The sequence below is a fragment of the Aythya marila genome (genome assembly GCF_965140915.1).
Source record: "Aythya marila genome assembly, chromosome: 1".
NCBI lineage: Eukaryota > Metazoa > Chordata > Aves > Anseriformes > Anatidae > Aythya > Aythya marila.
Genome location: NC_139042.1, coordinates 70,282,104 through 70,294,754, shown reverse-complemented (window position 1 = coordinate 70,294,754; position 12,651 = coordinate 70,282,104). Strand labels below are relative to the sequence as shown.

Genomic DNA, 12,651 nt, shown 5'->3' with positions numbered 1-12,651 from the left:
CTAGAACGACGCAGCCTATTTTCCCTGTTGGTCCTTTTGTACTTAGTCATGGCTCCTCTGTAAGATACCAAAGAAGTGTCTTGCTGTCTCTTGCTCCTACTTCCTTTTCATAACCTCTTCCTTCCTTGGGGCATCTTTCCCTCACACCCTCAAGAAGGTATAAAGTTAGTGTTTACTTCAAATCTTTAAGAAACTTCTAAGGTTGTTTTGTCTATAAATAAGGCTGTTTTGTCCCTTAAGGGGACTTTGTCTTTGGACACTAATGGCATAGTAATCCAAATATGTTCATAATACCTTTTTGAAAAATGAAAGAAAAATAGTTGCAGCTCCCAAAGTCATGGGATGCACCCCAGTTTATAGTCTGAAATGTTCTTTTCCTTGGGAGAAGGGGAGAGAGGAGGGGAACTTGTAAGTTGAGGAAATCTAAATGTAAGGAGGTTTAACTAAAAAATTTAATATTTATAGTATCAAAACCAATACACATAGATGTTCATCTTCAAAAGCTCTAGATGCAAGCACTTTCTGGACAAAAGTGTAAGTACTTTTGGAAAGACAAGGCTAAGATACGTATAAACAAGCAGCTGTGAAACAGTTGGCATGCCTGGTTTTGAGTGGATTAAAAAACCAAGAAAACCTTGCCCCGAAGTTGTAGATTCTCAGAAGAATGATTCAGATTACTTAGGGGAAGAAAAGTAATGGAAATAACTTTAAACAGCATGGTGCAATTTATACATGTTTGGGTGAAACCATTTTTGTTTAGCGTGGCTGTGCCAGTTTTCAGCTTGAAAATTTCTGATTTAAAAGCAGAATTTCTGATTTAAAAGGAGAAAGAGTACTTTCTAGGAAGAATGCTCAGTGAGTCATTTATTTTGTGTGTTAATTCAATTCAAACATTTAAAACAAAACCAGATTAGGATACAAGTGTATCTTATGATGTCTTACTGTACTACAAATTTCCTTTCCTGAAACCTCCTCCTAAATGCAATTTGTTTAGACAGCTATCAGTTGCAACAGCTTGACCTGATACAAATATTTGGCGTACAGTTCCTAAATGACTGTTTTCCCACTTCCTTGTGCCTCTGCAGCTTTGCAACATTTACCAAGAGATCCTTTTTGCCAGGTTTAAAAAAAGAAAAAATAAATAAGCCACCCACAGGCACCTCTCCCCACACACACAGTTATTTTGCTTGGTTGAGCAAAGTGAAAGCAGAATGAGAATTGTAGAAGTTGATTAACTTCTTTCTCCACCAAAACTGTACTGTTGTAAAATGTGAATTGTGTGGTTCTCCGACACTGTCAGAGCTCAGTTGTTCAGGAGAGGACCCAGATATGCAGCTTCTCAGATACAAGGGGACAGTTTGATCACATCTTTTGCAGAACTCCTCCTCTTTGTAGTTCTCTTCCCCTTACGATATACAGAGGTAATGCTCTTCATTAAAGGTGCTGTGTATTGCTACACACGGATTAGAACATCAGTAAAGTAGGATGAAATGTTTGAAACGCTTGTTTTGCTACAAGGATTGTACCATTCGTGCCTTTTTTTTTTTTTTTTTTTTTAAGGTATTAACCTGAAGTATTTCTCCTCTTGTGAGTTTCTAGGGGAGGAGGAGAGGAGCACAAACCAGCCATTTAGTAGGAATGCTATCTGAAGCTGTCGTTATTCCTAAGTGCTTCATTTCAGAAGCACGAGGAACTCGCTTACTCTGTGAGAGGCTGTTGGTGCTTTGTTGGGTGCTTCTCTTTTTGCTGGGTTAGAGCACTGTTGGGAAATGGACCCTGTGCAGCACTGGGAAGAAGGGAGTCCCTGTAAGCGATGGAGAATCACATGCTGAGTTGTGCCCAGGCGTTTGGGCAACGCAGGCTGTGCGCTTCCCTGTTCCCAAGGTTGGTCTGAAAGGCAACTGGTCTCTGGCTTTGATTTTGGATGTAGACAGAAACAGCAATATACAGGCTAACAAGGTACGTTAGGCACACGCCTAATAACCAAAGTGTGAATAATTCTTTCTTTCTTTTGTTTTCATAGATTTGTTCGGACCGTGCTGCCGTTCTCCCAGGAGTTTCAGAGGGATAAGCAGCCCAACGCACAGCCCCAGTATCTGTACGGATCAAAGGTTGGATTTCATTCCCTTTGGTTTGCCAATATTTAAAGGCATCACTTTAATTACAGAAATTATGGAATGTGAAAGCTTTTAAAAAAGGACTTGCATGCAGTTTGTGACTATTTTCAGTTCAACATACACTTTTTTCAGATTTTACTGTGAAGATCACCATATGTTTTAGCCAGAGTGTAAGCGATCGGTCTGGTGGTTAGTCTTATTTGACACAGCTAAAAATAATTCCTTCCCCAACCACCTTACATTGCAGTTGCTCGTAGTGTCAGAGCAGACTTGGAAAAAAAGAGCAGTCAGCTGAGGGAGTGAGAATGAGAGCCCATCTTGGGTGCAGCTGCTCCCTTGCTACAGTGCTGGAGATTGTGAGAGCAGGAGAAAAGGGAGCAGATAGGAAAAGCTGCTTTAGTTATTACCTGACTTAAATTGTACAATTTCGACTGACTGTCCTAAACTATCTGATGTTAAGTGCTTAAATTATTTTAAAGAAAAAAAATGTAGCATTTCTTTGGAGTCTTCAACCTGAGGATGTCAGTCTTTTTTGATGAACTTGGCCTTCTGGCCATCTCATCTCCTGATCCTGTATCAGCTTCGTCTTTGCTTTGGAAATTAGGAGCACCTAGAAGGTTTATGCTAGTTTCCAGTAGAAGCGCATGTGATTTGCAGTCGTGTGCTTTGTGAAGCTACAAATTTTAGTCCTAATGAATCTGCTGCTCTTGTAAAACTTAATGCTTTAAAGTGCAGAAGAGTTGGAAAAGGATTCACATTTCTGTAGTATGGAACGATAACACCCGATCGTCTGGTCCTGTGAATGGTTTTTTATATAACTGTTCTCCAGCTGGGAACAGTAAAATATAGGCAAACAGGATTCTCTTACATTAGAGTTACTGTGTTCTTTACTATTTTGGGAATTCACCAGATGCTGTGTAAAGAGCAAAAAGCCCACTGAATTTAGTACAGATTGCTGACTTAATTTATCTAAGTGATGATACAGTGGGCTGAGGGAGAGAGGATTTACTGGAGAACCTTTTTTTTTTTTTTTTTTTTTTCTCATCAGTCAGGTTACATTATTAAAATGAGTTTAGCAACCTTTACTCTGAGAGCTAAACATTTTTAGAAATCTGATTATTTTTCCATATTGCTATGAGCGGGAGCAATCAAAGGGGTTCTAAGGTGCATTTCTGGAGCAAATTCAGTAACTAAATATGCCTTTGGTAGCAAATATTTCTGACCCTGTGGCTCTAAGTGTTTCTTGAATCTGGTGTGTTTTAGAGTTGAGGCTATCTGAATGGAATTTGAAGAGGACGTTTCTGCTTTATGTAGCAAGCAACTGATAGTATTTCTTACATGATGGGTGCTACAAATTCCAGTGTGATATCATTAAGAGACATTATTCTCTGCACTATATAGACGGCTTGTCACAGAGTGTGTCTAGTCTCTGTGTTATTTCAGTCCTTTAACTGTTACACTGTTCAGTTGCCTTGATGTATGGATAATAGGGGAACGTTAAGTAGCCATGTATTTTTGGTTTTATTGTCTTCTTTTGTTAGGCATTGGAACAGGCTGCCCAGGGAAGTGGTGGAGTCACCACCCCTGGAGGTCTTTAAAAGAGGTTTAGATGTAGAGCTTAGGGGTATGGTTTAGTGGGGACTGTTAGTGTTAGGTCAGAGGTTGGACTCGATGATCTTGAGGTCTCTTCCAACCTAGAAATTCTGTGATTCTTTTTTGGATTTCTTGAACTATTCAAAATATCCAGGTAAGCACTTTGTATTGGCCAGATCGACAAGGAATGATTTCTTTTCGTATTGAACCTTGGTGGGTTGGTTTTGAGCAATCTGTGGTGTTTATTTTGGTCAAGACAATGGCTTGGTGGCTTCCCATGCAGGCACACACTCATACATGCATCTACTAGATTGTAAAGCTTAAACACTCTGTGTGCAGAATTTTTGCACAAGCAAAATGCTTGCTTAGGAATAATTAAAGATCTTTTTTTAGTGTTGGTCTCAAGGGGTTCACATGTCAGATATTTCTACATGTTTCAAAGCATGTGATCTGTGTTAATCTGTGTTCCTGTTTATCGTAGACAGTCGAGTCCGCATTCTCTATTGCCTCTAATTTTCTGAGGGTGATTTCCATCTGATTAGCAAAACAAAAGCCCACAGACACGATTTACCTCTCCTGGCTGGCATGGGAGCAGAGCTGTCAGGTAGGAAGGAGCTTGCCTGCAGAAGCTCGTCAGCCGTCTAAGGGAGCTGGCGTACCTTGAAAGCTCACTGAGTGTGGTCGCTGAAATCCCTTTACTCTGTTGAAATGTGTGTAGGATTAGCAAAATGAAATGAATGTCAGCAGACTGAAATTCGGAAATGCGGGCTGGAGGCATAAAATAATAGTGGATATGTAACAAAGAGCCTCTTCTAGGGATTTGAAAAAACACCTTCCAAACATTTTCACGTTTGTATGTCTTCTGCGTTATGTTTATCTGCTGCTGGTGCACAAATAAGCCGCATTTGGCACCATGTTGCATCTTGGTATCAGCTTAGCAGTCACTTCAAATGTTTGCCCTTTATTATTTGAGTGTTAAAACTGGACAGTGAACTACCAACACACAGGATTGCCAGAAGGAGCCTGAACAGATCTGTAATAAAATGTTTGAGCAAGAGTTGAAGAATCCCGTAGCTCTGTGTGTGTGTAATGATCTTGAAAACCAGTGCAGAAGTCCTTAAATGACACTCTGTGTGCATTCCTCTTTTCTGGTGGGAGCAAGACCACCCCTTGCTTGCGAAATGATGTATTTATCTAAGCAGTGCATAGTAAACTCCCGGAGTGGAATGGGTTTATATTTAGATGACGGAAATCCCATTCCTGGGAACACTTCCATGTTTAGCTCCTTACCTTCTCAAGATGATGTGCACGCAAACACACACACATGAACACGTTTTGTGCTTAAACAGTACATTCAGGAGTTAAATCTCCTCAAAGCTGCTTTAAGACTGAGCTGCCCCTTGTGTTCTCAGTATGGGATACACACGTGTATAAATAATACACAAATACTGTGTAAATATATGGATAGGATTGCCTCAAAATCCACAGCAAGAAACAGATGCAGAAAAATAGTCTTTTCCAATGGCCCAAGATGTTGGTAGAGATGAGAATTTATGTCTCCTGACTCTGTACCTTTAACATTAAAACAATATTTTCGCTCTCTTACAAACTCCTGGTCAGAGGAGTGTTACTAATTTAATTACAAGACCATTTGAAAGCATTTTTTCTGCCCCCTCCTCCCCAGCTACCCCTTTTGGAAAGGCAACCTGTCATATTGCCTTCATGTTCTGAAGAGAGTTTTTCAGGGCGTTTCATCAATCACCTGTTTTATGAATCACAGCAGCGCAGCGCTGTCATCTTCGCAGTTTATTTGAGATTAGTTTGTAAGACAAAGAGAAATGCTTGGCAGCTGGAGGAAATGCTGTGCAGGGGGTGGAGAAGGTGTTACTGCTGCCTTAACAAAGATCCCTTTGGAAGTTTTTTTCCTAAAATTAACGCTTACCCTTCATTTGGCACACATTTTTTGCGTGTTTTACCTATCCTGGGGGGAAAAAAGACGCATCAGACTGAGGTCAGCTCCTGCATTTCTAGCAGGATGAGGGCTGAGGTCTCTCTCCAGTTGTGGTAAGTGTTGCCCAAACACGGTAGCTGCAAAGCCCCATTGCCTGCTGTGAAATGTTCAGCCTGTGCTGAAGGAGCTGGGTCAGCGAGAGCTGGCTTTATGTGTAGGTTCCTGCTGATAGCACTCCACAAGGCCCGCAGTCACCGTGCCTCTTGGTTTTTAGAAATACCACATCGTGCAGCGTTAGTGAGATTTATTACGTTTTTACGGAACATAAATTCACTTCAGGGATTTCAGACAGAGTGACTTACACACACAAGCCAGACAAGATGCATCATTTTGCCAGGGCGAACAGATTTCTGTCTGAAGGGCTTTTTCTTGCCGTGACGTCCACAGGCGCAGTTAGATGACTAGCAGATCGGATTGGTACCAAAATAAAATGCCTGTTGGCGTGTTTTTACTTCCTTGCCCCCTTGGTCATACAAAACTTACGGTATGGTTGGACAGAAACTTGCAGCTGATGGATGAGTTTTATTATCTAAACTGAAGGGGGGGGAGGAGGAAGGACCGGGAGCTGCTTCTCTGAGCCCTGCTGCCTCTACAGGGAGTCACTGCGGTGCGGAAAGGAGCTTCTGGTGGGTGCTGAAGAGCTCCAAGTAAGACATCCCAGGGTTTTTCGCTGCATTTTGAAGCAGCAAAGTGCAGCAGAGAGTTATGGGCAGCCCAAACCTTTGCCTCTGAGTATTGGGGCAGCGCGAGGGCGTCGGACAGGGCCGTGAGGGCAGCAGGCACAGACGAGCAGCCCTGTCACGAGTAGTGACAAAGCACACGATGGGGTTGAAGGATGGGGATGTCCCAAGTGGCAGGAGCTCTCCTCCCTGCCGAAAGGCTTCTAATTGATGGCAGAGTACGGCCCGGCCCTTGGCGCTCGCTCCCGGCTCTCGGCCGCGGGCCGGCAGGGCTGCTGGCAGGCTGACGGGTTGGCTATGATGGTGGCCAGCTGGATGCCACCCTCCTGCTGCTCCTCCTGGCTGTCCCTCCTCCCTCGGCCCTGCACGCCGAGCTCCTCGGAGGCTCCCGCTGCGCTTTTGGTCCACGTCTTCCCCGGGTCCCATTCGGCGGAGCCGGCTCGGCCCCGCGGGCCCTCGCGCCTCCTGCGGCACAGCAGGTGCAGGCAGCCGTAGAGGAGGACGGCGGCGATGACGAGGAGCAGGAGGCTGCTGGCCAGCCAGATGCCCAGCGCCAGCTCCTTCTTGGCGGTGCCGGCGGACGCCGGGTCGCGTTGCAGCGTGTTGAAGACCCGGCACTGGTCGCTGGAGGGGTTGGCGGACTGGCAGGTGACGCAGAGGATGTAGGTGGTCAGCGGGGTCAGGTTCTCCACCACGAAGGAGGAGCGGCTGGCGGGCACCCTCTCCTCCTTCTGGAAGCTCTTCCTCGAGTAGCTGGCCGGCGTGCTCCTCCAGTTGGGGTGGTACATGACGCTGTAAAAGCTGTCGGCGCAGCTGGCCAGCTGGGGCCAGATCACCACCGCTGTGTTCCCGGTGATGTTCTGGACGGTAATGCCCATTGCTGAGCTGCTCGGGGGGTCCTTTCCCAGCAGGAGCCTTCAGAAAGGGGAGCTTAGTGTTTCCCAGGGAGATAACTGAGAGGTTGTGCTGCTGGGGATACTGCGTGGATCGTGGTGCTCTGTAATTAAAAAAAAATAATTGAGTTTATTAGGAAACAGCTCTCTTAGGTTGAAACCGTCTATTTCTTTGCCAAGGCTAAAAACACACGTAGAGAAATTCAGCCAGAGCTGCTGCCTGCCCAGATGATCAGTTGTATCTCATCTCAGTTGTATCCCGCCTCCTCGAGAGGTGGTGTATTTTGCAGGATTGGGATTTGGGGAGCCGCTTCCTTACCAAGGCATTTTCAGATTGCTCTGCCCATACAGTGGGGAATCAGAGGATGTTGGCCCTCAGCACCTCGTTCAAAGTTTGCCTCTGTCATTTTCAGCATACGTGCTGCATGCACAAGTGCTGCAGCCCCCAGTATAAAGCACCAGGTATTTTTCTCTAGAGGAATTTGCAGTTAGGTGGAACTGCAAAACAAAACAGTGCGTAGAAACATCGCAGTTTCTGTGCAGTTTCCTAAGTGCTCCTTTTAAGGAATAGCTTCCTTTTGGGACAAAAAAGTTGGCTTCTGCCTTGGTAGACTTTTAATTAAAATTGTTCCTTTATAACAAAACAAATACTAATAACAGCCAGTGGGTGTTTTCGTTTGGTTGGGAGGTTTGGTTTTTGCTTTGCTATGGAGGTAACTTCTTGAGAAGAGCCTCCCTGAGCAATTCAGTCTGATCGTCTTTTGGTTTAATACTCGGTTTCCAGTGGCAGTCATCTGAAAGTTTTTTTCCACTGTGAAAGTTCCTTGCTTTTTTGGGTACGTAAATGCCAGCAGTAGCACTGTGTTTCATTGTTTATGACTTCAGTATAAAAATGAATTGTGTTTTGTGATGATCAGTATTAAGATGTTAAGTCTCCTGGCTAAATAACAATTTCCTGATGAAGAAAGCTCATAAAATTTGCTTGTAATACGTTCTGAGATTATTCTGTAATACTTTAATTGCATTTTACACTAGGTGGGAGGCTGGCAAAATATATGTTATTTTATTGGGACCTTGATAGTTGCATTGCATTAATAATTCCCTTTTATGTAGGAAAATTGGTGCTCAAGGCTTTTGGATTGTGCTTAGCTCTTCTCCCTGCTTCCCAGTCTGTTTATTTTCATTACAATACAAAACCTTAGGACTGATCTGGGTAGATGCTGCCTTTCTAATCATGCTCTATTTAGGAGTGCACTCTTGATAAAGCAACAGGATAAAGAAACTGAGTTTGCTATCACATAAACTTACTAGACAGACATTTTGACATCTAACCAACACCTGCAAATATTAAAATCAGGCACATTAGTACAATCAGCATTTCTACTTACTCTTTTGTTTCCTTTTTGTAGTTGTTAGCTTCCAATTAGTTAAAATTATATATATATTTTTAATAGAATACTTCCTTAATAATGTCTAGAAACCATAGCTTCTTCATCACAGCATTTTGTAAGTAGAGTGTGTGGGGTTTTATTAGTAATAGTAGTTTAATTAGTAACAGTAGGAATAGGTTCTGATTTTTTTATAGACCATCAGCTGTTAGATACATAATTACTGGCAAGTTAATGTTTGGAAACCACATTTGGTGTTTTAAAAAGTCAGTACTTACCATCACTTCCCGACAGAGCTTTCAGAACAGGATTTTCAGGTGCTGATGCAAAAATAACATAACCACTAGATGTTCTGTATCATTTCCCACAGGAGTTATTTGCTTCATGATCTCTGCTTTTTCTTCCCCCTGGATTGAATCCTCACTGCTTGCTCCTTTCAGGTTTTTTCCCCGGTGCTGGTTGTGGCATGGCTTCTTCGTCTCTTCTACTGAAATTCATGCACATCTTGTCTAAAGATGCCGTCTGCCTTGGTTTTCAAAGAGCAGAGAGGAGGACAATAATGTCTTTTTCCTCCTGTATTGCTTCCTTCTTGGACAGGGTAGTGCCAGCACATCCCTGTTATATGCTCCTGTGCCTGTACCAGTGATGCTGTGAGTGATTAATGCTAGCACTTGGATGACATCAGCAACTAGCATCTCTTTTTTTTTTTTGTTACATTTAAGTAGGGGAGGGAGCAAGCATAGCTGAAAAAACATTGAGCTCCCTCCCTCTTCCCTCCTCTCCTTCCACCCGCAGCCTTGTTACTGGCATTTTCCCTAAATGCTTTGGTTTTGAGCATCCCGGAGGTGTGTGCTGGTGTTTTCCAAATCCCTCGTCACAGTTCACAAAGCTCTGCTAACCCGGTGTTCACAGGTGGACCAGGTTAGGCGCTGCTCCACGAAGGTTACATTAAAGAGAGATGTATTTTTAGGTGTGCTGACTTCTTATTGTTATGTATCGGTGAGTTATTCATGCTGGAACCACTCTTGGTGCTGTAGCTGAAAGAGTTTGGATACGTTTAACGTGCAGACCTACCTGACCGAAAACATCAGAGAGAAGGATGAAATCCTGCCTTTTGGCAGATAACTGTGTGTAAAATGCTTCAATCTGTTGGGATGTTTATCTGCAAGTGTTTTTGTAGTGTTTTACTGGTGTTCATTCCATTCAGTGCCCCAGATTTCCTTTCTGTAAGTGGAGAGCTACGCAAATAGGTACGTGGTATGTGAGGGACTGTGGCTTCAGGCTTCTGGCCAGCAGTGGCTGTTTGGAATCGAGCCTTTTTGTCAGCTCGGATCCAGCAGCAGTGTGAGCGTTGCATATGGAGGCTAATAATTAGCCCAGCATCTATTTTGGGTTACATGCACGGAAAAGATGGCTGGGAATTCAAAACCAGCTCTCCTCCACAAAACCAACACGAGGACGCTGTCCTCAGAACAGACTCCACAGGCTGACAGAAGGCACCTCGGGCATCATCTGGAGCAGGAGCACCTCCAGGAGCTTGCTCAGGGCCATCCCCAATCAGATTTTCGACATCTCCAAGGACACAGAGACTCCACAGCCTCACCCTTTGACCACTGTAACAGTAGTAAAGTTTTTTTCTGATGTTAAAATGGATTGTTCTGACTGAAGGACAGAACAATCTGTCCTTGTAGGATGGATGCTCCAGCAAACAGTTTCTAAATCCCTGCATGGCACCGGTCTGTATACTTCTGCTCACTTTGAAGAAATACACGTTAATATGGCCAAGCACCTGACCCTTATTATACAATTCCAGGAGAATTTCCATGAGGTTACGCCCCAGGCTTGGATTTGCTTTCATGCTGTGTACAGCTAAGACGTTTGAAAAAGAGAGATCCTTACTAATTAGCTGCAGAGTCCACTCACTGCAAAAGGCTGTTTTGTTTTTTTTTTAATTGAGTCCTCAGAGGTTTAAAACACTCACTATGAACTGAAAATTGAAGTCACTTCTTTCAAGATGTTTTGTGCATAAAATGGGCTGTGTAGGAATAGAAGCTGTGCTCTGAGTTCATGTACTACTCAGCCTTTTCTACCTGTGGAAGCAGAAAAATATGAAAGTGGAAAATTTCGTGGCTCTATAAATGGCAAGTGAAGGATAACCTGGTTAACAAATATTGTTTAGAGGAACTCCCTTGCTGAGCAAGAAAAACTTGTCTTACAGAAGGGAAGATTTATGTTTTAACTTCCTGGATAGAGAGTGAGACACAAAGTTGTTGTTTAGTATTATTTTTTAATATGCTTAAAAATGCTGTCTAAGTGAGTTTATTACTAAGATGCAGTCAGATGAAATTTTCATTAATCAAATCTACTTTTCTCGTTTTAGGCACTGAATCTGGCATATTCCAGTATCTACAGCAACTACAGGAATTTTGTGGGCCCCCCTCACTTTAAAGTCATCTGCAGGCTTCTTGGGTACCAGGGGATTGCTGTGGTGATGGAGGAGTTGCTGAAAGTCGTCAAGAGCTTGGTATGCCAATTGTCTGTCAGTGTTGCTATTCCAAATGGCTTCTGATAGGAAATACTTTTAGAAAAGCAAATTGAAAGTAAGATTCCTAAGGAAAGTAAGATCTCGAGTAAAACTAAAGTGTTACAACTACTGAGGTTCAATATAAACTCTATTTGAGAGTACCCAGTGCCTTGTGAAAGTAATAGATGTGCCTTGGCAATCTGAGCAGCGTTTTGAAAACCTTGGATTCGGGTTTGGGGAGACTCACACTGGTAGGACCTGGGTGAACTCAGGAAAAGTACAGATGTTTCAAATGAACTGATCTACTTTCTCAGAATATCTGGAGCTGGAGTGTGCTTTCTGCCTTCCCTAACCTCAGGGCTTTCATTAATAACAGCATTGACAGATGACGCTTAATAACAAGGGAGGTTTAATCTCCACGCTTGATCTAGCAGAGGATAGCATCAAGCCTATTTAGAAGAGTGCTCAGACCAGATGTTGAAGAAGTTCTCCACACAGCCGTTGTATCTAGTATTGGAAATGGCCTTATCTGTAACTAGAAGGAGACTGAGGGGCTGTTTGTTCACAGCATTGTTAATATCTGCATACAGCCATAATGCATTTAAGTTTAAGGTACAGAAATGGTCCTGTGTTCCCTGCCCTAGCTGCCTATAAGGAGCACACTGCCAAAATAATCCAGCTGTAAGAGGTGGAAAGCTGTAATATTCATAATCTCCCCTCACATACTTGACATACTTGGTAGCTTGTCTATCGTGATCCCCACCATGTTCCACCTACGCTTTTGAAATTCTAGAAAGGATGGACCCTGCTTGAAGGGATGCCGTGGTACCGTCTTCAGGGAAAGATGGGCTTTGAGAAACCTGGGGTTGGAATTAGATGGTCTTTAAGGTCCCTTCCAACCCAAACCACTCTATGATTCTGTAAAAACAGTCATAATTTTCTTGCTCTGGGTATTGGTTTGTTTTTGGGGGGGATTATAATTATTATTTGCAAATCATCTCAGTTCACTGAAGGTAGCATGGAGTGATTAGGCATTTATAAAGGAGGCTGCAAGGACTGGGGGGGAGGTATCCTGCTGATGCTTGAGGCAAATGCTGAGATATAGGGAGATGTACGTATGTGTGTATGTCTGGAATGCCAAGTTAAGCTGTTACAGGCATACCTGGTACTAAGAATTGAAAACATTCAGATGAACTTTATTTTTTTTCCACCAAAAATCAAAAGGTTGGTCAGACAATAGAGATGGCCTGTAAGAAAAGATGGCGATTTCCTGTACTTATTTTTTTTCCTTCCTGGCTTCAGCTGCTCTGCCACTTCTCCCATGGCAAACCAGTGGCTAATGCCTTATGAAGGAACTGCGTTACAGTGCAACTGTATTCATCTGGGGAAGTTGCTTTTTCGAAGATGACTGACAGAGTTAAATGCATCATTTTTGGGCCTTGTTC

The 12,651-nt window shown here is 43.2% G+C and overlaps 2 protein-coding genes across 5 annotated transcripts in view; one reads left to right on the top strand and one right to left on the bottom strand.

The window, feature by feature from the left end:
- The window catches only part of CYFIP1 (cytoplasmic FMR1 interacting protein 1), a 63,009-nt gene that overhangs the window by 37,326 nt on the left and 13,032 nt on the right, over positions 1 to 12,651 (top strand). For all 4 annotated transcript variants that reach the window (XM_082765061.1, XM_082765063.1, XM_082765062.1 and 1 more), the window contains 2 exons: positions 2,024 to 2,111; positions 11,063 to 11,206. In XM_082765061.1, the coding sequence (XP_082621187.1) occupies positions 2,024 to 2,111; positions 11,063 to 11,206 (232 nt within the window). The remainder of the gene's footprint in view (positions 1 to 2,023; positions 2,112 to 11,062; positions 11,207 to 12,651) is intronic.
- Positions 5,869 to 11,027, bottom strand: LOC309877359 (fibronectin type III domain-containing protein 9-like). Its single transcript, XM_082758631.1, has 2 exons — positions 8,961 to 11,027; positions 5,869 to 7,398 (listed from the first exon to the last, which is right to left on the bottom strand). The coding sequence occupies exon 2, from the start codon at positions 7,277 to 7,279 to the stop codon at positions 6,605 to 6,607; it is 675 nt and encodes a 224-aa protein (XP_082614757.1). The 5' UTR covers positions 7,280 to 7,398; positions 8,961 to 11,027; the 3' UTR covers positions 5,869 to 6,604.

Excerpts from the sequence above, each read along its gene's own strand:
- LOC309877359 (XM_082758631.1), bottom strand. The coding sequence starts at position 7,279 with ATGGGCATTACCGTCCAGAACATCACCGGGAACACAGCGGTGGTGATC.